This window comes from Anopheles gambiae, chromosome 3 (assembly GCF_943734735.2).
Source record: "Anopheles gambiae chromosome 3, idAnoGambNW_F1_1, whole genome shotgun sequence".
NCBI classification, from domain to species: Eukaryota; Metazoa; Arthropoda; class Insecta; order Diptera; family Culicidae; genus Anopheles; species Anopheles gambiae.
In genome coordinates this window covers 30,489,931-30,516,821 of record NC_064602.1, presented here as the reverse complement: position 1 = coordinate 30,516,821, position 26,891 = coordinate 30,489,931, and the positions used below count along the sequence as shown (strand labels likewise).

Genomic DNA, 26,891 nt, shown 5'->3' with positions numbered 1-26,891 from the left:
GTTCCGTACCTTTCGAAGCAAAAACGGTGCCCATGCAGCAAAAACGCGCCACAATCTACAAACGTCAAATCCGAAAGCGGTTTGACGTTTGTCAGATGTTTGTTATTTATTTACGTTTTAATCCGCGTCGTCGTTTGCAAAATTACGCGTACGCGATTCGGGTTTTTTTTCCTTCCTCTCGTTTTCCGGCACGGATACTTCACATCATTCCAAACAAAAAAGGCACCCAGCACGATGGATCCAGCCGACTATCGTGCCCTGCACGAAAGCCAGATGGAAAACAACAACGGGACGACGGCTGTGAACGTGTTCATGCACATCGCACCGCCCGTGTTCAGTGTGTTTCACACCGTTCAGCTCATTGCGGTGGCCAGTATTACGCACGTTCCGCTCCGATTTTTGGTGGAATTTTGTCTCATTGTGCTGCCGTTCGTGCTGCTGGTAACCGTGCTGCACCGGCTTGCACTGAACATCGCGCTCACCCTGTTCGTCCTGTCGGCGATATCGGCCGTCCATCAGATCCGGAACCGGTTGCACCTGATGCCGTTCGTGCAGGTGCCGGGCAAGTCACCGCAGTTTCTGACGTGTGTGCGAGCGCTCGTAAACCTAACAACGGCCGTCTGCATACTGGCGGTCGATTTCCATTGCTTCCCTCGCGAGCTTGCCAAAACGGAAACCTTCGGCTACGGGATGATGGATATCGGAGTGGGGCTGTACGTGTTCAGCAATGGGATCGTTTACAAGGTGCGACCTGCAGAGGAGCGACGACTAAATACGGCACGAGTGTGGAAGGTTCTAATCAGCACGACTCCCCTACTACTGCTCGGCTTTGGCCGCTTCTTCCTCACCAACGAGCTGGACTATCAGCTGCACGTGTCCGAGTACGGGGTGCACTGGAACTTCTTCATCACACTCGCCTGCGTCAAGTTTGCCGGCACACTCACCATGGATCTGGTGCACGATCCGGAAGTGATCAAGTTCGTCGCCATTACGCTGCTCTGCTGCCACGAAATGATGCTCCATCTGGGCGTGTCCCGGTACGTGCTGAGTGCGGACACCCAGCGAACTACCTTCTTCGCCGCCAATCGGGAAGGAATTGTGTCCCTGCCCGGCTATCTCGCCCTCTTCCTCGCCTCCGTCTACATCGGCTGGGTCGTGCGGCCGACGGAGGAGATCACGGTGGCGAAAAAGTTCCTCCGACGGGCGGGCAAGGTGGCCATCATGGCAGCGGTCTGCTGGAAGATGATCTACGTGTGCGAGGACATGTTTGGGATTTCGCGCCGGCTCGCCAACATGGGCTACTGCTTCTGGATACTGGCGATCGGGGCCAGCGTCACCGCGCTGTTCATGTTTTTCGAGCTGTTCGTGTACTTCGTCCGGTTCGAGGAGCCGAAATCGCCCGACCAGATCATGAAGACGGACGATTTCTGCATCCCGTACGTTCCGCTCGTGCTGCAGGCAATCAACGCGAATGGGCTGTTCTTCTTTCTGATCGCCAATCTGCTTACGGGGCTGGTGAATTTGGTGTTTCAAACGTTTCTGCTCGGGAATGGAGCCGCCCTCACGATCATCGGGTATTACATGTTTATGCTGTGTGTGGCCGTCTGCTTTCTGTACGTTAACAATGTAAAGCTTAAGATATGGTAAACGCACTAAGGCGTTGAATTCCAGGTGCAAACAGGCACTCCGATCCGTTCCCAAAATCGATCTCTAGTCATCGAAAGCCATCGTTGTAAATTAAGCAAAAAGGATGGGTGGTTTACCAAGCTAAAATTAAAGCAAAAATTACATTAGGACATAATATTGAACACTATTCGGGGGAAGGGAGACAGCAAGAAAACAAACTCATCATCTCGTCATCAAAAGCCTTGAAAACAAATGAGAAATAAAACAATCTAGTATTAAAGTTAAGCTTAATCTCACATTCGTTATTGGTAAATTGATATTACATTCTGCGTTTTTTTTTGGACATAAAAAATACTGTTCACATTCCCCTTTTGTCGTTAAGCCTGCGTGAGCGTATAATTAATCGTAAAGCCATCAGATCCACCTCCATCGAACCCAATCTCATCATTTGTGTAAAGCTTAAGGCGTTTAAGTACGATAAAACCGTTTCGCTTCGTCAATAGAACGAGCTGAAGCAGCTTCGAGGTGTACAATATTAGGAAGCCGTTCGGGAGCCTGGCTGTCCTCCCGATTTCGTTTGTTTTAGCATTAAAATAAGGCGAGAGTATCGTTGCATTCGTCTCGAGACACCTTCCCCAATCTCATAAGTAAACGCTGGTAAAACACACACACACACACACCATCACGGAATGTTTTGTATCGTTAAGTTTAAAGCTCGTCCTTACTCTTCACCGCCCGGTTTGCGTTTGTGGTTAGAAACTTCTGAAACTCCGCGTGTCCCTGCACGTACGCTGCCGCCTTTGTCACCAGCCGCTCGAACTCGCCCACGTCGAACGCGTAGTTGGTGAACTTGGCGTGCCGTTCGTCCCGCTCGGGATGTTTGCCCTCGCCCTCCGGGTACACGAGATGGTCACGCTCCCAGGTGAGATAGTGAACGCCCCGCAACCGGGCCAGATCGCGGTAACAGTTGGGATCCTCGCAGTGGTACAGCTCGAACAGGGTGGCCCACTTGGGAAGGAAGAGCAGATGCGTTAATCCCGCTCCGTGCATACCGATAAAGATGTCCGTGTTGCGTGTGATTCGAAGCTGCTCCACGAAGGGCAGATCGTGACCGTAGCTAACACGCTGCACTCCATAGTTGGGATTTTTTGCAATTCTGGCCATCAGCTCGTCTTCATTGAGCACTCTGCGGTAGCGCGTTTGACGCGAAAGGAACGTGATGCGTAGCCGCTCGTCGGGGCGGGTCGTCATGCGCACTTTTAGCCGGTGCAGCACGTGCTCGGAAAAGGCATGGAAAAGGCCACTGTTTTCACAGCCATAAATCTGAAGAAATAAAAAAAAGAAAAGGAAGGTTTAGTTCCAAAAGCATCAAACTACCCGATTATTCCCAAAACACTCACGATCGGTGTGTTGTAGTATAGCCCAAAGATCATGCGAGGCAAGAGCGGCAGCACCACATTCTTAAAGCACACCACCTTCCCGGCGTACGTTTTCAGGTCCGCAATCGGATGCTTGCTAAACACCTTAAACGTGTCCGCAAACGGTGAAGCGTACGTGAACGATTCCCACACCAGCACCTGCGTGTCCGTATCGAAGCCACCCGCGTGCGACAGATTCACGTGCAGCGATGCGTACAGGTTGAGAAAATCGCAAAAGTGATGATACATATTGATTGCCGCATCAATCTTCATGATGAAGGCAGGCCGTTCGATCACCACATCGCACACGCCCGTCTCGATCGGGGGGCGTTCGAGGCGCTCGAAAAACCGCAACTCCGGTCCCCACGACTGCAGCGGGCTTATGTGCTGCAGCTCGTCCCGCAACCGTTCCCCGTGCAGCCGACAGTGGCCACCGATCTGACCCGGCCCCAGCACGTCCATCTTGTAGCGCAGCGGTTCGGTGCGGCGGACGAGGTCGGTGAAGTTGAGCATCAGATTACGGCCACGGCAGAAGCGAAGGTACTTGGAGCACTCGAGCGACGAATCGTGCGGGAACTGTGGTTCGCACATGATGCGCGTTTCGCGCATCTGATCGCGCACAAAACCTGGAACGAGTTGCACAAGCCGGTTGGGGTTTTGATTTAATGGGGCGTAAAACATGATTTAATGGCGCAAGCCCGCCATTGTATGAGGTGAAAAAAATGGCCATTAAACTTTACGCTTCCCTTCTTTTTGGCGATCTTATCTCAATTAAGATTCACCATGAGGCGCTCTTAATTTTAAATATAAATTATTTCATTTTCTTTTACATTCATTTCAAGCCGCACACAAACACACACATGAGCGTTAATTGTAACGTACCGAAATCCGCCTGGCTGTAGAACGTGTCCAGCTGGGCCTGCTTGCTCTTCACGTATCCTATGTGGCTGCCGGGGCAGCTGTGGTTCGCGTACCGATTCCGCTCCGTACAGCCTTCCTCGTACCCCCAGCAACCCTCCTTTCGGTTCTGGTAACTTTGGCTCGCAATGACCGTCCGATAGGGACACGTTTCATCTTCCGCGCATTGTTTTTCCAACGCCGGGAAGCGCTTAAAGTACATCGGGAGGTGCGCTTTCGGTAGGTTGATGTACTCGTACGGTTTCCCACATGTCGCAGAAGGGATGTATTGGACCAATAGTAGCAGCAGCACCACGATCGTCCCACTAAATGCCATCACATCACCGCGCACACGTACCATTCTGGTGTTCCAAAGCGACTTCCAACCACATTCACGTTTGGCGTGCGGAACACCTCTCAAGAACGATCGATGGCCCCCACTCTCTTGAGCACAGCAGAACGCTGGATAATTGACCGTATGAGTGTGTGGAGGAGGGATTGCTGGTAGAAATAACCGCCACGTTGGTGTAATATTATACAATACAATCAAACACCTCCGCATAAGTGTTTGCAGATGGAGGGGGGTGGGATGATGAGGTTCTTATGCAGTTTCGAGATGACGCACCGCCCCTTCTCGTGATGAGCTAATCCGCCCCCGGGGGTGCTTTTCAACCGAGCATCACAACAACGCGCTTCTTGATCGTGTATGATCGTAGTTGGCACAGGAGATTGCAAAGCATCATTCAATTGAAGAACAAACATCGACGGAAAACACGATCGCACACACCGAATAAAGCCATAATATCACGAATTTCAGCTAATAAATACGAAAAAACAGCTGAATAAATACTGTTTGTGCCGGTTACTTTGCTTCCCTCACCGGAACAACACCCGCCTGCCAGCTTCCCTTCAGCCCAAAATAGCACGGAACGAAAACACGCGCAGCGAAGCAATCAGAGTGACCAGAAATACTGGTTTATGTTTATTCCTACTAGTGGTGGGTAATGTTGGCAAAAAACCGGAGTCGACTCCGATACTACTCCGATAAATTAGGAATCGACTCCGGAAGGTAAGTCCGCCCTGCATTATCCGGATTCGTTCGGAGTCGGAGTTGTCTGGTGTCTTGCGGAGTCTTCTGGAGCCATTTGGAGTCATCCTGAATCGGCTGCAGACGGAGTCTTCCGGATTCGTCTGCAGTCAGATGAGGTCGGCCTTCGAAACAAAGGCCTGTATATGAAGTGTACGCGCAAAGTGAAAGACAAAAAAAAACACAACGAAAGGAAATGTCTGATCACAAGCACATTAAACCACACGGCTACTGTTGACTCCTACCAACCTCGATTCCGGTAAACTTCGAACGACTTCTAATGACTACGGACGACTCAGAACTACTCCAGACGACTTCAGACGACTCCGGCGGATCTAGTGCTTCCATGTTGCCGGAATTGGAATCGGACTAACAAGTGTCGGATTCGGATCGGAGTCGTGGGTGCGCGCCAGAAAGTACAGGCGGTCCCCGAGATACACGGTTAATGGGGACCGAAAACGGCCACAAAATACCGCGTATCTCGAATTTCCGCGTAAGTCGAATCTCGTGGTTTCCAGCTAAAATATCAGTAATGGTCGTGAAATTTTGCAAGTAGGGGGAGGTTATAGTTACTTTATGAATTAGTTGATATGATTCTGACTGAATATAACAGTTTTAAACCATTTGAAATAGTTTTTAACATTCGATCAAAACGGAAATTATTTGGCAATTTAAAATTGATGTGTCAAATCAGTACAATTTGCTCAAAGAATTGTCAAATTTAGAAAACCGCGTATCTCCGAATCCGCGTATAAGAGGTACCGTGTATCTCGGGGACCGCCTGTACATCACAATTCTTACCGATTTTGTATGTGCCTGTCGATTCATAGATGAGCACCCTAAAACTGACGTTTTTTTTTTATTTTTTCTGCCGAAAATCCCAGATTTTTTTTCATAATACATCAAGAAATCATCATTATTTGTTGGTTACCAAATCGAACATGTCAAATACCATATATTTTTCATGTTCGATTGTACATGGGACTTAGCAGATATCGTCGGACTCTTACCGAAACACGTACCGAAACCTACGGATAAAATGTTCATGCTCCTACCCAAAGTGGGTTTATTATACAGGTGGGCTTATTCCGAACAATTTGACAGCCGCGCTGTAGAAAAATGAAAACGAAATGACAGGAGGGGATTCGATCATTTGTTGATGTATGCGTGTGAATTCCAATGGCTGTTTTGGTTGATGTGTCGTAGTATGGGTGAAAAACTACGTATCACAATCGAATCCCCTCCTGTCATTCGTTCGTCCAATATGGCCTTCCCGCCAAACCTATAAGCCCACCTAGTCCCTATACAGGCGGTCCCCGAGATACACGGTACCTCTTATACGCGGATTCGGAGATACGCGGTTTTCTAAATTTGACAATTCTTTGAGCAAATTGTACTGATTTGACACATCAATTTCAAATTACCAAATAATTTCCATTTTGATCAAATGTTAAAAACTATTTCAAAAGGTTTTAAACAGTTATATTCAGCCAGAATCATATCAAATAATTCATAAAGTGACTAAAACCGCCCCCCACTTGCAAAATTACACGAAAATTAGTGATATTTTAGCTGGAAATCACGAGATTCGACTTACGCGGAAATTCGAGATACGCGGTATTTTGCGGCCGTTTTCGGTCCCCATTAACCGTGTATCTCGGGGACCGCCTGTACCCACTTTGCTCCTACCGAAAAGCGCCAACATAATCTGGCCACACTGAGCGCAGCAAACCTCTGTTTACATCGCGCGCTCATTGCGCTCGACATTGAAACGTCACATTTGACATTGCTGCTGCTGCAAATCGCGAAAAGAAGGCAGCGAGACGGCACGGCACAAATCGGCTCTCGGTCGCAATATTTTGCTTCTGCCGTGGAAAACTAAACCCATTTCGTGGTCGGTGGAAATCATCCGTACTCCCCGGAAGGCTTTGCGGCCAGTTTATTTTTCAGTGAACAGTTTCCGCGATGTCAACAATGGAGCGTCATTCGACGTGAGTGTTTTGGTTTGGCTGGGGCTATAGTTCAGTGCTAATCTCCGTTCTCTGTGTAAAATGTATCAAAAATCCTCTATTTTCAGCTCCGTCACGCCCGTCGCCCGGCAACCCAGCCTAGACGATATGAATCTGGACCAGTTCCTGAAGATTTCCAACTACGAGGACACGGTGAAGCAGCTCGACATCTACTACGGAATTGGTGAGTTGGTGAAGAGAGCGTACGGCTGGTGAAAATGAGCGTTAATTGATCCGTCCTTGAAACCGATCGAAATTCGATCACTTGGTGTGGCGGTTTCGGTTTTTTCCTTTCTCTTTGCTGCTCCGCGCGAACAGTGAAACGACAGCTGCTGCAGTTCCAAAGTCCTATCACGGGCCTGTTCCCGGTGCTCAGCACGGACCGGGAGGTGGGCAGCATACGGGACAGCGTGTACTGCGCCGCAGCGATCTGGAGCCTTTACCAGGCCTACCGCCGGATCGATGACGATCGGGGCAAGAGCTACGAGTTGGGCCAGTCGGCGGTGAAGTGTATGCGCGGCATCCTGGAGTGCTGGATCAAGCAGGCGCACCGGGTGGAGAAGTTTAAATCGCGCCAGTGCGCGGTCAACGCGCTGCACTGCAAGTTCCACCTGGACACGGGCGAGGAAATCTACGCGGACGAAAACTACAACCATCTGCAGATCGACGTGGTGTCGATCTATCTGATCTTTCTGGTACAGATGATCACGTCCGGGCTGCAGATCATCTACACGCAGGACGAGGTGGCGTTCGTGCAGAATCTGGTGTACTACGTGGAGCGGGCGTACCGTACGCCCGACTTCGGCATGTGGGAGCGGGGCTCGAAGTATAATGACGGGACGCCCGAGATCCATGCGTCCTCGATCGGGATGGCCAAATCGGCGCTGGAAGCGATCAACGGGTGCAATCTGTTCGGCGAGAAGGGTGCCTCGTGGAGCGTGGTGTACGTGGACATTGATGCGCACAACCGCAATCGCAGCATCTTCGAGACGATGCTGCCGCGGGAGTCGAGCTCGAAGGGGGTGGATGCGTCGCTGCTGCCGACACTTTCCTTTCCGGCGTTTGCGTCGCACGAGGAGCGGCTGGTGGACATGAGCAAGCTGAACGTGGTGCGGCGGCTGAAGGGCAAGAAGGGCTTCAAGCGGTTCAGCCGGGACGGGTATCTGTCGCGGCTGGAGGACAAAACGCGCCGCTACTACCACAAGGGGGAAATTAAGGACTTTGAGGGGTACGAGTGCGAGTGGCCCATGTTTTACACGTACATGATCATTGACGGGGTGTTCAAGAACAATCTCGAGCAGATCGAGGAGTACCAGATGGAGCTGCGGAAGTGTATGCACTCGGACAACAATGGAGGTGAGTGAGAAAGAGACAATATGTTGGGATTTTTGAAATATTAAACGTGTTTTTTTTTCTTTTTAGATCCAGTTGTATCGATGTGTTACGCACCGGACGGGGACGGTATGTACACGCGCTCCTCCTCCCAGTCGCTCTTCCTGTGGGGCCAATCGGTGTTCATCATTGCGCAGTTACTTACGGCCGGTTTGCTACACATTAACGAGCTGGATCCGATCCGGCGATATTTGCCGTCGTACAACCGACCCCGGAAAGGTGGTCGCTACTCAGCCTTTCAGGTAAGTAAAGGGGCAAGCCCGCGCAAGGTGCTTTACAGCTGGGTTGAAAACTTAAACCATACACACACACACACACACACACACACAAACTAAAACCTTTTCTCGGGACAAATGGCAAGGCCTGGGGGAGATGTTTTATAAACACTAAACACCAAAAAGGGATTACAGAATTGGGGACACACAATTCGTTCGGCTACATTACATACACACCAAGACATGGTATGCTACTAAACATGGATCAAAATTATAAATATATCTAACCGGGTGAGAATTGGTTTGAAAATCGCTTCATACTAGCTACTAAAAGGCCTGGAAGAGGGGGACATACATTGGGGGGTAGGGCAACATCCAGAACAAACTCTGATTTGTACAAAAAGCTACACCTTCTCTCGTCACACGTCTGATTGGAAGAGGCTGTAAAGGCACAAACACACACGCACACAGGCGAACAAAGCACGTCTTCTTCTCTGTTGAAGGACGAAGCTTGCTAGTACCTAGTGTGCCTTGTGTCGGCTTCGCCGTGATAATATCGTGTATCTTTTACACCGTGTCTTACTGTCTTTCCTTTTCTCTTTTGGCCCACCCCCCTCCAAACCACTCCAACCGTAAAGGCGAAACCGGGAATTGTAAGTAAACTGTCCGTCTGGGCGTCGACTCTAAAGCCCCAGACCGATCACCGTTTAGAGAACGCTTCTTAGGAGCCATAATTGATTGATGTTTCTGTTGTTATACATATGTGTTTTTTTTAACTTTTTAGAATAGAGATTCCATATTTTTTCAGTTTCTAAATTGAACATGTTGTTGTCATTAATTGAACTTTAGGGAAGCATTTTAGAGGCACTTTCTAGTAAGACGAACTTCGCGTACTTTACTCAACCAAACATCCCGTAGTGGTAGCTTTGCTAATTGAACGTTTTTTATGCAGTTTCTAAACTAGTACCTAGACCTATCTAACACATAAAAATGTACCACACCATTACTTTCTTTTAGAATAGACAAAAAAGCCCCATTCGCTTTGTTATGATTTTGAATCGCACTTTGCAGTTTAGTGATCTTTTCGATGCAATTTATCGCTCATTTTGTTTGTAGTTTTTTTTGTTCATTTTGAACGTCCGTGATGTACACATTGATATTAATGAGTGTCACCATTCTCTCTATTCTTCCATCCATTCCTCTTTTTTGTACTATATTAAACGCTTTCCACACGTAATCGTGCGCGCGCGGACAGCGTACCAAAATCGGAAGTGTAAGTATAAAAAGTATGGGAAAGGCCGTTGATCGTTGCCTTTCTAAAAAACCGCATTATCACCAGGAGTTGTTTCCATTATTTTGTATTTGCTTGTGGCCGTATGTTTAGTGCCTCTCGAAAAAGAAGTTCGTGAACGGCTCTTACAGTACCGCGAGTCCCAATCAACTCTTTGCGAGCTGCTGCATCCTTTTTTGCTGGTTTGCTTGCTTGTCTCGCGACTACAATAAGACTAAAAAAAAACAAAAACAGTCACTGACTTTGAGCCGAAAGCGTGCCGTTTTCGTGCGGAAACTCTTTTGCGTGTGTTGCTATTATTACTACAATTAATACTGTTCACTGTGCAATACTCATCGTGTACTACTACTACTACTTTTCACACCTATCGTTTTGGACGCTGCTGCCACTGGACGTGTTTGTTGCTCATCGTTGCGCCACCTCACCGCCAACTCATCGCGCCTCTAATCTGGCCCGTATCACTCGGACGGTCTGGATGCATTCGTCCGATCGTCGGCTCCATTTCACGACTGCGCTGCAACATCACTGCTGCGTGTCACACGCACTTTCCATTCACGACATTTGCACGACACCTTTGTTTCTATTTTATTTATTATTATTTGGGGGGCTCCTTTGGTATGGGAATGGCCGGGTAATTGGCTTACACATAGGCGCTGGCCATGAATCGCCCGGTAACACCACCGCACATTGTGGAGCGCCAGGACCAAATGTCGGACTCCAGCGAACCAGCGCGAGTAAATATTGAACCATTAAAACATTGTCGTTAGCACCAGAGTTTCGCTTTCGTTGCGATCATACACGTTTACAAAAAGCCATCTTGGGGGTGATCAGAAAAATCTGTTAGGCTTTTTTATGTTTGTTCGCATTGTGTTGAAGAATTGTGTATCAAAAGAAGATAAATGGTTCAATGTAGTGTTGGGTATCTTATTCGGATTCATGTATCAGAATGAATCTTTGGAATGATTCAATGAATTTGAATCTCGGGTGGAAAGATTCATGAATTTTTAGAGATTCAAAAATCTCATAAGATTCATGATTCTCGAAAGATTCATGATCCTGTAAAGAATCATGAATCTCGAAAGATTCATGAACCTCGAAAGAATCATGAATCTCGAAAGAATTATGAATCTCGAAAGATTAATCAATCTCTGAGGATGCATGCATCTCAAGGGATTCATAAATCTCTAAAAAATCATAAAGCTTGGACTTTTATTATTCTTCTTCTTGGCGTAACAACCTGCGTGGTTATGCCAGCCTATACAGGCTTTCGAGACTTCATGCAAAGTACCACGAAGCCGGATAGTTTGTTTTGCTACGGGGAGATGGCCCATGCAAGGCTTGAACCCACAACGGGCAAGTTTTAGGTGGGATTGGGCAAATCCAATATTTTTGGAAATAATACACCTCTAAAGATTCATGAATCCCTGAAGATATATGAATTTTAATGGATTTGTGAATCTTATAGTTATAGTTATAGTTATAGATTCATGAATCCTTGGAGATTCATGAATATTTAGACATTCATGAATCTTTGAAAATTCATGAATCTTTGAAAAATCGTCCGAATGAATCATTACAAATTCATGAATATTTGAAAATTCGTGAATCTTTGAAGATTTTTGAATTTTTGAGATTCATGAATCTTTGAAAATTCGACTCGAGATTTGAATCACTCATCACTGAAGATTCATATGAATGAATCTCAACGAAAGATTCATGAAACCCAACACTAGTTCAATGTGATACTGTTGCTTTTTCATTATTTTTGTGTTAAAGTGTATTGTGAAAATGTGTCTTTAATGTACAAAATATGCTGATAATAGTGTATTAAAACGAAAAAGGAGTGTGTTTTCTACGTTGAAGTGTGTATTTATGTAACTATAATGTATCAAACTGTACAATTTTACTAAAAAATCGTATAATGAGGGCATGAACAATGCATCTTACTAAATGAATTATGCTTATATCTCTGCATTGTGTAATTACTGCTTCATTTTAATTATTTAAGTTTGCAAGACAAAGTTCATATCATTTTGTATTCTTGTTTACTCAACTAAAGCAAACCAATAACACTTTTACATGTTTAATTTCCTGTTGCACTCAATATGCTTCACTTTCTAAACTCTCTGGCACACTTTGCTCTTAAAATGTTGTATTAATTTATTAATGAAATCTTTCCTCAATCGTCCACCAACAAAAGGGCACAGCAACGGATCTGGTCGTGCAGATAGTGCTGATCGCTGAGTCGATGCGCCTGCAGGCCATGATGGCCACGTACGGCATTCAAACGCAAACACCACATGAAGTAAGTATGCTCTCCGCTTTAAGAGTTGTTCGAAATGACTCCAAACCCATTCTCTCGCCGTAGGTTGAACCCGTCCAAATCTGGTCCTCGACGCAGCTCATCAACGTGTACCAGCAGCTGGGCGTGAACGATAAGATCGGGCTGACCGGGCGACCACCCCGCCCGGTCGGTTCGCTCGGCACAAGCAAAGTGTACCGCATCTGCGGCATGACCGTCCTCTGCTATCCACTTATTTTTGAAGTGTCCGATTTCTACCTCTACCGCGACATGGCCCTACTGATCGACGACATCAAGACGGAGCTGCAGTTCGTGGGCAAGTACTGGCGGCTATCGGGCCGGCCGACCGTGTGCCTACTGATCCGCGAGGAGCACATGCGCGATCCCCAGTTCAAGGAGATGATCGATCTGCTGGCCATGCTGAAGAAGGGCTACTGTGACGATATGAAGGTGCGAATTGGCCGGCTGCAGAACCTCATCTCGAGCTCCTGCATTGAGCATCTTGACTTTATGTCCACCTCGGACCTGCCGGACGTGGGCGATACTGCCTTTGCGCAGATCCACCACGACTACATCGGCTACCAGAGTCTGACGGATGTGCCGCGTGCCCAGTCCTATCGGGAGAAAAAGATAACGGCGGCTGAGTATGCGACCCGGTCGACACCGGACATACTCGAGGCGCTGCGCAACACGGAATCGATCTTTCTGCAGTGCCAGCTGCTCGGTATTATTCTGCACCGCGAAGGCTCTCACTACGAGCTGGCGGGCGAATCCGTTCACGTGCGACTAACCGATCTGTACTACCGGGCCGGTACGCTGCGCTACTGGCGAGCCGTTCGCTACTGTAGCTCACTGTTGCGCCACATTGTCGACTCGATTTCACCGTTCATCACGACGCTGCTCGTCAACGGGAAGCAGATTACGGTCGGTGTGATCGGCCAGCGGGAGACAATCTTTGACAAGCCGATGACACCGTCCGAGATCCAGAACGTGATGTACTCGACCGTGCAGCCGTACGACGTGATCCATGCGGTGCTGCAGCAGGAGGTGGTCCTGTACTGCGGGCGGCTGATCGCCACCAATCCGGACATTTTCAAGGGCATCCTGAAGATCCGCGTCGGTTGGGTCCTGGAGGCGATGCGGCTCTACCTCACGATGAAGGGGGACGAAGGGGCGGATATTGAAAATTTGTCCCCGTTTCAAATTCGCCAGCTGCTGCAGCGGGTGCTGACCGTGAGCCAGTGGGCAAATGAGGATCAGTAAGTGTTAAAGATTTACAATATAAATATCCTTTCAGACTATAACATACGTTGAATGCATATTGCAGCTTCAGTACGGTACAGCGCCGCCAGCTCGAGGGTTGCCTGTGCCGGGTGCCGAGCTCGTTCTACAACCTCGTGTGGGACGTGCTGGAGCGCACACCGCACGGCATTACCGTGCAGGGGCACAATCTGCCCGCCATGCCGACCCTGACCAACAAGAGCCGCAGCGAGCTGTCCTTCTCGCTGCAGGTCGAGGAGATGCTGCACCAAATCACGCAACCCGAGCGGCGCCAGATCGCGGTCGAGCTGCTGTGCATTGTGGCCACCATACTGAGCCGCAATCCGGAGCTGCGCTTCCAGCAGGTGCTCGATCTCGACCTGCTGCTGGAGGACTCGTTCGCGATGTACTGCAAAGACCACAGCTTGCCGCCGAGCAAAGACATTTCGCCACTGTTTTCGCTCTCCTACTCGCAGACGACCGGATACCTGGCCCGAGCTGCCGTCAACAGTGTGCTGCAGCGGTGCGCCCTCTCCACGGAGGACTTTGCCGATGACGTTGAGGATCATTGCCGCGTGCAGTAGACGGACCCGAGGGAGGAAATAACGGGGTATATACAAACGCGGTGTATACCAAAGCTACTGCTGCTGCTAGTCGAACACAGCGGGAAAGGCAGGACGTGCAGTGGATTGTTTGTTTGTTTGTTTTTTTAATCGCTCGCTAGGTTTGTTTTAGTGTTAGCTTTGAGTTGAGTTTTGCTAATGATCTTTTATGAATGTTGTTGTTGTTGTTTTTTAAAAAGTGACCAACGACCGGAAAATGCCGTTTAATCGTAGCCAAATAGCTAGTAGACAATGGTCCAGTGTAATAGTCATTGCCGTTACGAGCGCGTGCCCGCCTGCCCGCCCAAAACGGGGGCTTGGGTGGATTATCTTTGTAATCTCTCGTTGTTGCATGACATGTAATGAAGCAATAAATTTTACGCAATCATGACAAATGTAAATCAGATGCTTTTTTTTTAATTTCTCTTATTTTAATTTTTCTCTTTCAATCATGAAACATATGACCAACAGAGAAAAGTGTGGCAAAATTAGTATTCTTTGAGTTATACTATATTAATGAAATTGTGATTACCAAGCATATATATATTTTTTAATGTTGACTACAAACCAATATAAAACAATAAAAACATGAATTATAAATTAAAAATCGCCTGAGAAATAAAAAGGTGCTTTCAATGTATTTTACATAGAACAGCAGAAAAAAAGTTATTTAAAAAGCGAGTTGTCAAACTTAAAAGAAAAATTAAAAAATAGTAAACGAGATTCAAAAAAATCTCAGTTCCTTACTAAAGTACATAAGACTAATGCGCGTATCTTTGTCCAAATTTTAAATTGAAATTTTAATTTTTTATTCAACATAAGTAATTGAAGTTTTAGTTTGAAAAATAATAATTTGCCATACAGAATGCATGAGATACCCGGGTATGCAGGTCGTAGAGATGAAGGTGTAAATTTGGTCATTGAGACAACGGTTAAATAAATCAGCGGATCGATTCGAATCAAAACATAACATTCACTCGTGCGTTTCATCTGTCGCACTTTTTTGGCCTGCACTGTCATCATCGGAGCTCGCGAGCCGGTTTGTTTACAAACAACTCCGACTGTCATTTGCTCTCATTTCGCGGACGCCAAACCACCAAAGCCCGCGATTTCCGATGGCGGAATTAGAACAGTGGCAAGAGTTTGCGTCGCAAATCGCTAAACCCGACCGCTCGATCCGGTGCAATCCGGACGGCATCGGGTTCGGGCAGTTTGCAATCGTTTGCAGTCTTCCGGGAGCACCGGAAAACGTACAAAAGTTGATCGATTCACCGGTGGCGAAGCTTCACAAGCAGGCATCAACAGAGCACGACAGCAACACAAGCACGGAGGACATTGTGAAGATTCTTATCGAACAGTTACCCTGCTTTGGAACGTTGGAACAGTATGCGTGGCTGGTGAGAGCGACGGTCGCATTGCACCTGCTCAAGGGAGTGCCGACGAAGGTGTCTTCCCTGGTCCGGAAGTTGAGCGGGACTGTCGCGGGGCTCGATCTTGCCTGCTTCCGTCATTCTACATTTATGGTGAGCCTCACACCTGCGATGGTTAAGACTGCGCTTTAATCAATCAATCAATCAATCTTTGCAGATACACACGGTGGCTAAAAGCTTAAAGGAAGACATCCCACTGGAAGGTGTTAATTTGCTGCACGCGATCAAAAAGCTTGCCCTTGCAAACTCTCCGCAGCTTTACTACACGGCCCTGGCACTAATTTTTGCCGGGTTCGATACGATAACACACCCCAACAAACCGATCGCCACGTACCGGGTGGGTGGGGTGAATGAGGCGCTTCAATTGCTCGATACACTCGACGCACCGTGGCTTCAGCGGCAGTGTGCCAGCCTGCAGACCATCTACCAGCTGCTGAAGCTGCTTAGCCTTTACCAGAACATGGTGATAATGCGGCACGCCGGCAAACGACCGCAGGAGCTGCAGGAAGAGCACGCAAGCTTTGCGGCACTGCTGTGCGCAACGGACGCGCAGGTGAAAAGCATCCGCCAGTGGCTGGAACAGTTGAGCGTGGTGCTGCAACCGTACGGTATCAGGCAGGATGAGGACCATTTGATTGTGAGTAATCGCCGGAGGCTGGTATGTGGAAGCATTGGTTAAAATGATTTTGTCCCCTCTACTTTAGATAGCAGATTTGATACACGTCGATATGCTTCCGTTGTTCGACGATTGGGATCAACACGAGGAGATGATGTGAGGCGGGTGCACCCCTTGAAGCATGTGCCATTTGATGGTTTATTTTTCATTGCATTCCTTGATTCTCACAATGTGCTTTACAATTAGCATTTTCTACAAAAATAAAATATACACAAATGTTTCGCAAGTTGTTGTAGCTAATAGTTTACTCACGCACGCAACTGTGTGCGGGACCGTGCGTGATAATATCCTATCGTAATTAGTGTTCCATAAAAGTAAAGACTCTTTTTGATAAGACCTCTTTGTGGGTGTTAGATTTTTGACGCACATGATTAGTTAAAAGGGCCTAAAATGGTGGGCGAGCGTCTCCCCTTTTGCTTAAATAGTGCTGAATGATAATTTTGCGATCCATTTCTGGGAAATGTGACGCTTGTCTAAGTGGGAAGGTAAACACTGATATGTTTTTATTAGAAAAGTCGTTTAGGATTAAGGGCGGTTTAATAGGCTTGACCGGTCGGTAACAATGTGGCGATGGTTCCCCAGAACGTTCCCGTTTACGCCGCGAGGTCTATGCTCGGATTAGGATAGGAGTTAGTGTTTGGAAATCTGTGAAATGATAACAAATTGCGCATTGCTTTTGGGTGTTGCAAACGTAACATAAGTACACATTTCATTTTTTTTAATTTCTGAGGGTGAGTTTAGATGAATTCATGCGGCCTGAGGACATTAGAGGTGTGGAAATAAACGTTAGGTTTAAAAGTAAAACATAAAATTCAACCTCTTTCAAGCATGCAGCAAGCTCAGTGTGCAACACGCGAAGACGATGGGAGAGTGGTTGCTGGAGAGCACCCTACTAGCAATGAGAATGAAAAAGTGTGGGACTTTCAGGCGAGGGGCATGTAGAAGCATGGGGAGACGGTTGGAAATACGCGGAATTACGCGGAGGCGCGAGCGTGTTTTGGTTTCTACACAGTTTTTGCACTCACACAATTACACATGTGTGAATGTGTGCGTTCACTTTCAGCCTGCGCGCTCAGTTTGGTTTTCTCGCAGCGGCATGCGGGTATCGGTGTCTCGCTCGCACTAGTGCAGCGAGTGTTCCTCTGTGTGCTCCCCTTCTTGCCACCACACGAAATCGTCAGTTCAGCTCAAGCGTTCGCCGTGAAAGGCTGCGCGCGTGTTAGCCTAAGTCCCGGGCGATCGAAGTTTCGCTAAGTGTTGAAGTGTTGTGCACATTGAAATGAAGCTGCGCTTATTTGTTATCATTTATCCTAAATGTGTGATTTGCGTTGCTTCATTTTAATATTTGTTTGCTGTATTGAACATCAACAACGGTATCCATGCAGTTAGGCGACTATTTTAAATACGGCGATTTTTTTTATATAAATAATGTGTGTGATTTTGTGGCAAGATTGTGTGAAGCTATGTGTGAAAATGCCCCTTTATTTGCAATAAAAGTGATAAAATATAAACCAAGTTTGATGTGTTCAAGTTTTTGTTTTGATTCGGGTGCACCAAGTCCGAATGAAGGGAAGCGCACAGCGCGCTACGAAAGAAACGAGCGGGAGGGGGTGTCAGTCCAGCGCAGCGCAATTCGCTGGAATCAAGTGGGAGGGGGTACCAGTTCAGCGCTGCGCAAGCCGAAAGAAACGGCCCTACTAGCAATGAGAATGAAAAAGTGTGGGACTTTCAGGCGAGGGGCATGTAGAAGCATGGGGAGACGGTTGGAAATACGCGGAATTACGCGGAGGCGCGAGCGTGTTTTGGTTTCTACACAGTTTTTGCACTCACACAATTACACATGTGTGAATGTGTGCGTTCACTTTCAGCCTGCGCGCTCAGTTTGGTTTTCTCGCAGCGGCATGCGGGTATCGGTGTCTCGCTCGCACTAGTGCAGCGAGTGTTCCTCTGTGTGCTCCCCTTCTTGCCACCACACGAAATCGTCAGTTCAGCTCAAGCGTTCGCCGTGAAAGGCTGCGCGCGTGTTAGCCTAAGTCCCGGGCGATCGAAGTTTCGCTAAGTGTTGAAGTGTTGTGCACATTGAAATGAAGCTGCGCTTATTTGTTATCATTTATCCTAAATGTGTGATTTGCGTTGCTTCATTTTAATATTTGTTTGCTGTATTGAACATCAACAACGGTATCCATGCAGTTAGGCGACTATTTTAAATACGGCGATTTTTTTTATATAAATAATGTGTGTGATTTTGTGGCAAGATTGTGTGAAGCTATGTGTGAAAATGCCCCTTTATTTGCAATAAAAGTGATAAAATATAAACCAAGTTTGATGTGTTCAAGTTTTTGTTTTGATTCGGGTGCACCAAGTCCGAATGAAGGGAAGCGCACAGCGCGCTACGAAAGAAACGAGCGGGAGGGGGTGTCAGTCCAGCGCAGCGCAATTCGCTGGAATCAAGTGGGAGGGGGTACCAGTTCAGCGCTGCGCAAGCCGAAAGAAACGGCCCTACTAGCAATGAGAATGAAAAAGTGTGGGACTTTCAGGCGAGGGGCATGTAGAAGCATGGGGAGACGGTTGGAAATACGCGGAATTACGCGGAGGCGCGAGCGTGTTTTGGTTTCTACACAGTTTTTGCACTCACACAATTACACATGTGTGAATGTGTGCGTTCACTTTCAGCCTGCGCGCTCAGTTTGGTTTTCTCGCAGCGGCATGCGGGTATCGGTGTCTCGCTCGCACTAGTGCAGCGAGTGTTCCTCTGTGTGCTCCCCTTCTTGCCACCACACGAAATCGTCAGTTCAGCTCAAGCGTTCGCCGTGAAAGGCTGCGCGCGTGTTAGCCTAAGTCCCGGGCGATCGAAGTTTCGCTAAGTGTTGAAGTGTTGTGCACATTGAAATGAAGCTGCGCTTATTTGTTATCATTTATCCTAAATGTGTGATTTGCGTTGCTTCATTTTAATATTTGTTTGCTGTATTGAACATCAACAACGGTATCCATGCAGTTAGGCGACTATTTTAAATACGGCGATTTTTTTTATATAAATAATGTGTGTGATTTTGTGGCAAGATTGTGTGAAGCTATGTGTGAAAATGCCCCTTTATTTGCAATAAAAGTGATAAAATATAAACCAAGTTTGATGTGTTCAAGTTTTTGTTTTGATTCGGGTGCACCAAGTCCGAATGAAGGGAAGCGCACAGCGCGCTACGAAAGAAACGAGCGGGAGGGGGTGTCAGTCCAGCGCAGCGCAATTCGCTGGAATCAAGTGGGAGGGGGTACCAGTTCAGCGCTGCGCAAGCCGAAAGAAACGGCCCTACTAGCAATGAGAATGAAAAAGTGTGGGACTTTCAGGCGAGGGGCATGTAGAAGCATGGGGAGACGGTTGGAAATACGCGGAATTACGCGGAGGCGCGAGCGTGTTTTGGTTTCTACACAGTTTTTGCACTCACACAATTACACATGTGTGAATGTGTGCGTTCACTTTCAGCCTGCGCGCTCAGTTTGGTTTTCTCGCAGCGGCATGCGGGTATCGGTGTCTCGCTCGCACTAGTGCAGCGAGTGTTCCTCTGTGTGCTCCCCTTCTTGCCACCACACGAAATCGTCAGTTCAGCTCAAGCGTTCGCCGTGAAAGGCTGCGCGCGTGTTAGCCTAAGTCCCGGGCGATCGAAGTTTCGCTAAGTGTTGAAGTGTTGTGCACATTGAAATGAAGCTGCGCTTATTTGTTATCATTTATCCTAAATGTGTGATTTGCGTTGCTTCATTTTAATATTTGTTTGCTGTATTGAACATCAACAACGGTATCCATGCAGTTAGGCGACTATTTTAAATACGGCGATTTTTTTTATATAAATAATGTGTGTGATTTTGTGGCAAGATTGTGTGAAGCTATGTGTGAAAATGCCCCTTTATTTGCAATAAAAGTGATAAAATATAAACCAAGTTTGATGTGTTCAAGTTTTTGTTTTGATTCGGGTGCACCAAGTCCGAATGAAGGGAAGCGCACAGCGCGCTACGAAAGAAACGAGCGGGAGGGGGTGTCAGTCCAGCGCAGCGCAATTCGCTGGAATCAAGTGGGAGGGGGTACCAGTTCAGCGCTGCGCAAGCCGAAAGAAACGGCCCTACTAGCAATGAGAATGAAAAAGTGTGGGACTTTCAGGCGAGGGGCATGTAGAAGCATGGGGAGACGGTTGGAAATACGCGGAATTACGCGGAGGCGCGAGCGTGTTTTGGTTTCTACACAGTTTTTGCACTCACACAATTACACATGTGTGAATGTGTGCGTTCACTTTCAGCCTGCGCGCTCAGTTTGGTTTTCTCGCAGCGGCATGCGGGTATCGGTGTCTCGCTCGCACTAGTGCAGCGAGTGTTCCTCTGTGTGCTCCCCTTCTTGCCACCACACGAAATCGTCAGTTCAGCTCAAGCGTTCGCCGTGAAAGGCTGCGCGCGTGTTAGCCTAAGTCCCGGGCGATCGAAGTTTCGCTAAGTGTTGAAGTGTTGTGCACATTGAAATGAAGCTGCGCTTATTTGTTATCATTTATCCTAAATGTGTGATTTGCGTTGCTTCATTTTAATATTTGTTTGCTGTATTGAACATCAACAACGGTATCCATGCAGTTAGGCGACTATTTTAAATACGGCGATTTTTTTTATATAAATAATGTGTGTGATTTTGTGGCAAGATTGTGTGAAGCTATGTGTGAAAATGCCCCTTTATTTGCAATAAAAGTGATAAAATATAAACCAAGTTTGATGTGTTCAAGTTTTTGTTTTGATTCGGGTGCACCAAGTCCGAATGAAGGGAAGCGCACAGCGCGCTACGAAAGAAACGAGCGGGAGGGGGTGTCAGTCCAGCGCAGCGCAATTCGCTGGAATCAAGTGGGAGGGGGGTACCAGTTCAGCGCTGCGCAAGCCGAAAGAAACGGCCCTACTAGCAATGAGAATGAAAAAGTGTGGGACTTTCAGGCGAGGGGCATGTAGAAGCATGGGGAGACGGTTGGAAATACGCGGAATTACGCGGAGGCGCGAGCGTGTTTTGGTTTCTACACAGTTTTTGCACTCACACAATTACACATGTGTGAATGTGTGCGTTCACTTTCAGCCTGCGCGCTCAGTTTGGTTTTCTCGCAGCGGCATGCGGGTATCGGTGTCTCGCTCGCACTAGTGCAGCGAGTGTTCCTCTGTGTGCTCCCCTTCTTGCCACCACACGAAATCGTCAGTTCAGCTCAAGCGTTCGCCGTGAAAGGCTGCGCGCGTGTTAGCCTAAGTCCCGGGCGATCGAAGTTTCGCTAAGTGTTGAAGTGTTGTGCACATTGAAATGAAGCTGCGCTTATTTGTTATCATTTATCCTAAATGTGTGATTTGCGTTGCTTCATTTTAATATTTGTTTGCTGTATTGAACATCAACAACGGTATCCATGCAGTTAGGCGACTATTTTAAATACGGCGATTTTTTTTATATAAATAATGTGTGTGATTTTGTGGCAAGATTGTGTGAAGCTATGTGTGAAAATGCCCCTTTATTTGCAATAAAAGTGATAAAATATAAACCAAGTTTGATGTGTTCAAGTTTTTGTTTTGATTCGGGTGCACCAAGTCCGAATGAAGGGAAGCGCACAGCGCGCTACGAAAGAAACGAGCGGGAGGGGGTGTCAGTCCAGCGCAGCGCAATTCGCTGGAATCAAGTGGGAGGGGGTACCAGTTCAGCGCTGCGCAAGCCGAAAGAAACGGGAAGGAAGGGGTATGAGGAAAATACGATGAAACAGCGCGAGCGAGCGTTCTTTACAGCGAGAGCGCCTCGTGTATTTTAAAGGCAAGCAAGAGAGCGCATTCTCTCCGTGGTAGCGCTCCATTCGCCATTTTTAATTTCGAGCCCAAAACAACGGACTTTGGATCCGATCTTGGGCCGGGCCCAAACCGCGTGTTTCTACCTACCCCTCGCCTGAAAATTTCGTTCTCTTTGTCTGTCGGGGGGAAGGAAGGGGTATGAGGAAAATACGATGAAACAGCGCGAGCGAGCGTTCTTTACAGCGAGAGCGCCTCGTGTATTTTAAAGGCAAGCAAGAGAGCGCATTCTCTCCGTGGTAGCGCTCCATTCGCCATTTTTAATTTCGAGCCCAAAACAACGGACTTTGGATCCGATCTTGGGCCGGGCCCCCACCGCGTGTTTCTACCTACCCCTCGCCTGAAAATTTCGTTCTCTTTGTCTGTCGGGCAATCAATCGTTTCAACGAGTCAATTTGGTGAGCATATTTGCCGGTGAAACTGGACCAGAGAGAGCTGAACTCTGAAGCACTGTGGGACAATTTTTGATACAAAAACAGATTTATTTTAATTCTTTAAATACAATTTTAGGCTACAATTAAACAGTGAAGTCAATTAAGATGAGCAGCTGAAAAGCGGAAGTTGGAAAGCTCGTTGCTATGGCAACCGAGACAACAGAGTTCAATGATAGGAAGAGTGCAAAGCTCGAAGACGTTTTGGGTCAAAGGTCAACCACTTTAAACCACTCGAAATATAAATTGCTAAGTAATCGTCCTTAATTTTTCCGAATTTCTAATAAGTAAACTATTTTTATAATTAATTTTCTTTTTAAAAAATCCTCCTTTTTCTTCCATAGTGCTACGAGACACGCTCTCGCTCTCACCAAACCGTTCGTCTCTCACCGCAACCGAAACGGAGGGTGCTGTTCACGACTCGCGGCATCTCCGTGGCCATTGTGTGTTGCCAACTTCGGTCCGGTACGGTCGTGATCGTCATCTGCTCTTGTGCGTGCCCGGCGTGCGTGTGTGCGTGTGTACGCACTGTTTGTGGCGTGGTCGATCGTACGCCGCCATTCGCTGTGTAAAGGGGAGGATGCAACTGTGCCGGGGCGGAACGTCGATCGACACCCGTCCGCCCGCTCCCGTTCAGTGAAGGAAAGCTGCAAGCGGCTGGCACAACTGATCGGTGCAAAAAGTGTGTCTGTGTTCGTGTGTGAGTGGAACAAAACCAGTGTTCTGCACCGGATTACGACGACGACGACGACGGCGTAAGTGTGTGTATTTATTGTTTCTGTTTTGTTCCGCACCGCTCTCTGCAAGGGAAGAAGCCCCACCGAGTACCGGCGGCCGACCGTGCAAATGTCAGTGTCCTTTTGATTTCGTTGGTGGCCAAGGGTGGTGGTGTGGACCTGCTCCTTCTGGAGCAAGATTGTATTACTAGAAGCGTTTGTTTGTGTGTGTGCGTGCGCGCGTGTTACCATCTTAGTAGGCGAGCGATAGTAGTGTAGCGCGCCCTGTGTTACCTTGAGTTTTGGGGTGTCGCGCCGCCGTTTTTCACCGGATCGAAGTGTGCACCGTTGTGTTGTTTTATTTGGATGTTTTCACGTCGGTTAGCGAGCGCTGTTGCGGTTTGCCGATGTTGGCACGTGGAATTGTGTCCCCGGCGGTAGTGAAGCACTGTTCGACGGTAAATGGCATCGATCGATCGTTTGATCAACACGGTGGACGGTGGAGCACTGTAGGTAGAGCAGTGCCACGGAGTAGACCGATTTTAATTTGACAGGTAAGTTACGGTGGGGCGGGATTCATCGTGAGCTACAACATGCAACAATGGTAGCTTTCGAATAACAGAATAACGAACGTGTGAATCATTCTTAGTAGTACGGCGCAGTAGAGCGCTTCATCCAAACCTGGACTCCTGGGGCAGGTTATTTTCATCCGACGTGACAATTTTTTATGATTATAAAATCCGCTCACACGCGCGCGTAGGTATGACTCAATACAGCCCAGCCAGCTAGATGTCCGTTTAATGCACACAGGTGACCCTCCACAAGCACACACACACACAGCTGCGTTCGTGATCGTTTTATGTTGCATTTCTGCCGCGCACAAATCTACACACCCTCCCTTGCACAGTGGATTATTTTGCCGGGTTGGGTGCATTTTTAGAATTGTTTTGCCGTGACACCATCAGGCACTGTGTTTGTGTGGCTGTGGTTTTTACCGGCTGATAGTATTGTGATTGGATTTGTGTGTGCATGTCTGGACCAGAACGAAAGTGTTGCGAGTGTGACTAATCTGTTTGTATGGCGTTTGCAGCAATTGTGTTATTAAGTGAATTTAATTCGAATTTGCTTTTAAATCTTGAAGGATTATTTAGTTATTTTAAACGTATCCTAAAGGAATTAAGAGGAATGTAATAATTTTCCTTTTTTGCGTTATCTCACTGAATAATGCATTAAACAAATCTTTGAACTGGTCTTTTCTATATCATATAGTAAGCGGTCAAGCTAATAAGAAGATCCACAAATGTCTTGGATTGAAAGACCTAGATCCTACAGATGATCTGATTAGAATTAAATGCTATTGGACTGATTCTATGGTAGAGTCACTCGATCAAATCACTCGATTAAACAACATGCGCCATCGTCAGCGAATAAAATCTTTGAATGAATCGGGTCCTGTTTGTGGGAGAATGCAATAAGCAGAGTTTTCTAATAAGAGAAAAGTAAGTTTATTAAAGATTATAAAGCATAATTAACAAAGGAATGGGTCTCTCATTCCCTCTCACATGATAACGTTTTATTTAGAACAAAAATGCGGCCACTTTTGCGCAACAATGCCCGTTTTTGGTATTATCTAGCAGTGTTATTGAGCATAAAGCTGTTCAATGTTATTATCTTTATAATCAGATATATCATTATATTCTTCTTCTTGATGGATAGCCTTACATATTTTACTCCACCTTGGAAAAGGCTTGGAAAAGGCAGAGATCACTTAAAGAGAAAATATTTTCATCCATCAGGTAACGGGAATTGAACAAAGTTCGAACTGAACATTGTCCGGTGCCTATACCTGTTACACCACCGGGCCATCCTCCATGAGTCATGTATCTGGCGGGGTTTTATTTTATAGCTCCCAGTCAATCTCACCCGATCAATCTGGGATTTTATCCATTCCAAGACAGACAATCGATTAAAAGAATTATAAAAAAATTAGTAAAATTAAAAAGAAACTCAAAATATTGAAAGAAAAATTAATATAAGATATTTAGTGAGTTATATAAAAAGGCAGAAAAATAGTCTACTGAAGATGGAAGGACACTTTATCCAATTCCCGTTGCAGTACATAACGAAGAAGTATCTCTTAAATGTAAACTTATTTTAAGTACATACATAAATTCACCTATTTTTTTTAAATACACCCTTGGAATCGCTCCCCGAGTTCACATCGCTGCCAGAGCCGTTGTTGTGACCTACTTTTTTTACAAACACTCCCTCTCCTCAATTGCATAGTCTAGCACACACCTTGCTGCTGCTACGCACCCTTTCGTCCAATGTCACTCATCAGCGAAAGTGTTCTGCTATCATCAAGACACACTGCTCGCTGCCCTGCACATTCTCAAGTGTTGGCGGAGGATCGTCATGAATGATTGTACAGCCAATAACTCCGCCAAGAAGCAATGACAACAGCAGCTTTGCGCAAGTGTGATGGTAGGGTAGCACACTTCGCAGCACACTGCGATAAATACTATAGAATTATTACAAGCAAGAGATTAAGAATTTCGAAAAAAGGGTAATGGCCTACTAATGCTGCAACCATTTGGTCGTGGAAGGGGATTATTTATCCCCCCTAACTCCTCTTTTTGCTTTCATTTCGAAATATTCAAAAGATCGCCTCGTATAGAGCAAAGGGATCGGTTTCTTCGCGCACAGAACAACGGTTGTTGTTTGGATTAGTTTCGAATTTAGTAAACAAACGCCGGTCTCAAATGCACCCGTGTGCTGGTGTACCAGCACTACCGTGTTGAAACCGTTTTCGTAGCGATATTATTGTGCGATTATTATTAGTAGAAATAAAGCTGCTTTACGACTGCGTTGGCTTATCGACTGCGTGCTTTGTAAATGGCAACCACACAGCACCCCCTTAAGCGAATCTGTTATCAAAATTCATCTTTCTCGGAAAAGGATTCATTTGTGCGTGCGATTAGATAGATTTCGAACGTTGAACGTTGGTTCCAACAGTTTTATCAACGGTTGTTGTCTTATTGTACTTAAACAGTCAAAATGACGCAATTGTTTTACTACGCTAATTCTTCTCCTATCGGTTGTTTCGCTACAAGTGTGTCGGGAGATATACACACCAAGTGAAGCAACGGCGTGCCGACGATCAAGATCGCAGCTCCGGAGGGGGAATCGGTGGGTGAATCAAAACCTTGATACCGTGAAGGTCGTTCCGTTAGAATACACCCCGTCGAACTGTTCGCTGTTGTTGTTAGCTGCTGCGTTCTCGTTGCGTTAGAAGGGCAAGTGAAATATTTATGCCATCTTGAGCGGCGTGTAAAGCCGCATTTAGTCGAGCAATGTTTGTTTGGAGTGAAGGGGTCGCCTTTGGAATTTTTGTATCAAGTTCAGGGAAGTTTGCCGAGGTGAATAGTTGTAGCTTGAAGCAAACATAAAACGGTCTTGAGCTTAAAACGTCTTGAAAATCGTAGAAAATGAAAGATGCTTCCAATTCCAAGAAGTATTAGTGGGTTTGAGGTACGTTGGACATTGTCTTTGCCAGTCCATCCAAACGTTATCAAACACGGAACCAAAAACTGTGAGGCCTATCAATGATAGTGATGATAAAGCAAATCCAAGACTCAGAAACACCTCCCCTTGCGTTTGGATTAGGGGTATTTACTATCTCCTACCCAAATCAGTCACCACCGAAA

At 46.8% G+C, this 26,891-nt stretch overlaps 5 protein-coding genes across 41 annotated transcripts in view; 4 read left to right on the top strand and 1 right to left on the bottom strand.

Moving 5' to 3' along the window:
• Window positions 1–95: 95 nt before the first annotated feature.
• LOC4578083 (phosphatidylinositol-glycan biosynthesis class W protein) lies at window positions 96–1,917 on the top strand. Its single transcript, XM_001238248.3, has one exon. It carries the CDS (start codon window positions 235–237, stop codon window positions 1,645–1,647), a length of 1,413 nt encoding a protein of 470 aa, XP_001238249.3. The 5' UTR covers window positions 96–234; the 3' UTR covers window positions 1,648–1,917.
• LOC1280245 (EGF domain-specific O-linked N-acetylglucosamine transferase) lies at window positions 1,902–4,875 on the bottom strand. Its single transcript, XM_320074.5, has 3 exons — window positions 3,927–4,875; window positions 3,027–3,670; window positions 1,902–2,949 (listed from the first exon to the last, which is right to left on the bottom strand). The coding sequence occupies exons 1-3, from the start codon at window positions 4,501–4,503 to the stop codon at window positions 2,335–2,337; spliced, it is 1,836 nt and encodes a 611-aa protein (XP_320074.5). The 5' UTR covers window positions 4,504–4,875; the 3' UTR covers window positions 1,902–2,334.
• Window positions 4,876–6,773: 1,898 nt separating this feature from the next.
• Window positions 6,774–14,500, top strand: LOC1280244 (probable phosphorylase b kinase regulatory subunit beta). 7 transcript variants are annotated; one of them, XM_061659039.1, is made up of 10 exons: window positions 6,807–7,019; window positions 7,106–7,221; window positions 7,356–8,393; window positions 8,460–8,671; window positions 9,283–9,297; window positions 9,900–9,917; window positions 10,586–10,669; window positions 12,136–12,240; window positions 12,304–13,496; window positions 13,565–14,500. In XM_061659039.1, exons 1-10 carry the CDS (start codon window positions 6,994–6,996, stop codon window positions 14,079–14,081), a joined length of 3,324 nt encoding a protein of 1,107 aa, XP_061515023.1. In that variant the 5' UTR covers window positions 6,807–6,993; the 3' UTR covers window positions 14,082–14,500. The 7 variants fall into 7 exon arrangements, with proteins under 7 accessions (XP_320073.5, XP_061515023.1, XP_061515026.1 ...); XM_061659042.1 differs by lacking the exon at window positions 9,283–9,297 and having other exon boundaries at window positions 6,808–7,019; XM_061659044.1 differs by lacking the exon at window positions 10,586–10,669 and having other exon boundaries at window positions 6,808–7,019.
• A 663-nt stretch (window positions 14,501–15,163) lies between these two features.
• On the top strand, window positions 15,164–20,940 carry LOC1280243 (uncharacterized). Its single transcript, XM_061659047.1, has 3 exons — window positions 15,164–15,622; window positions 15,687–16,166; window positions 16,234–20,940. The coding sequence occupies exons 1-3, from the start codon at window positions 15,215–15,217 to the stop codon at window positions 16,303–16,305; spliced, it is 960 nt and encodes a 319-aa protein (XP_061515031.1). The 5' UTR covers window positions 15,164–15,214; the 3' UTR covers window positions 16,306–20,940.
• A 1,877-nt stretch (window positions 20,941–22,817) lies between these two features.
• LOC1280241 (piezo-type mechanosensitive ion channel component) overlaps window positions 22,818–26,891 on the top strand; it is a 38,929-nt gene continuing 34,855 nt past the window's right edge. For 28 of the 31 annotated variants that reach the window (XM_061659007.1, XM_061659009.1, XM_061659021.1 and 25 more), the window contains exon 1: window positions 22,818–23,738. The gene's annotated coding sequence lies outside the window, so the exon portion shown is untranslated. The remainder of the gene's footprint in view (window positions 23,739–26,891) is intronic. The other 3 variants (XM_061659020.1, XM_061659005.1, XM_061659008.1) reach the window with 2 other exon arrangements.

Coding starts and splice junctions, on each gene's coding strand:
- LOC4578083 (XM_001238248.3), top strand. CDS start 235: ATGGATCCAGCCGACTATCGTGCCCTGCACGAAAGCCAGATGGAAAAC.
- LOC1280243 (XM_061659047.1), top strand. CDS start 15,215: ATGGCGGAATTAGAACAGTGGCAAGAGTTTGCGTCGCAAATCGCTAAA. Junction 15,623..15,686: donor TCCGTCATTCTACATTTATG/GTGAGCCTCACA, acceptor CAATCTTTGCAG/ATACACACGGTGGCTAAAAG. Junction 16,167..16,233: donor AGGATGAGGACCATTTGATT/GTGAGTAATCGC, acceptor CCTCTACTTTAG/ATAGCAGATTTGATACACGT.
- LOC1280244 (XM_061659039.1), top strand. CDS start 6,994: ATGTCAACAATGGAGCGTCATTCGAC. Junction 7,222..7,355: donor CGACATCTACTACGGAATTG/GTGAGTTGGTGA, acceptor CCGCGCGAACAG/TGAAACGACAGCTGCTGCAG. Junction 10,670..12,135: donor ACTCCAGCGAACCAGCGCGA/GTAAATATTGAA, acceptor CACCAACAAAAG/GGCACAGCAACGGATCTGGT.
- LOC1280245 (XM_320074.5), bottom strand. CDS start 4,503: ATGCGGAGGTGTTTGATTGTATTGTATAATATTACACCAACGTGGCGG. Junction 3,671..3,926: donor CTACAGCCAGGCGGATTTCG/GTACGTTACAAT, acceptor AACTCGTTCCAG/GTTTTGTGCGCGATCAGATG. Junction 2,950..3,026: donor TATACTACAACACACCGATC/GTGAGTGTTTTG, acceptor TTATTTCTTCAG/ATTTATGGCTGTGAAAACAG.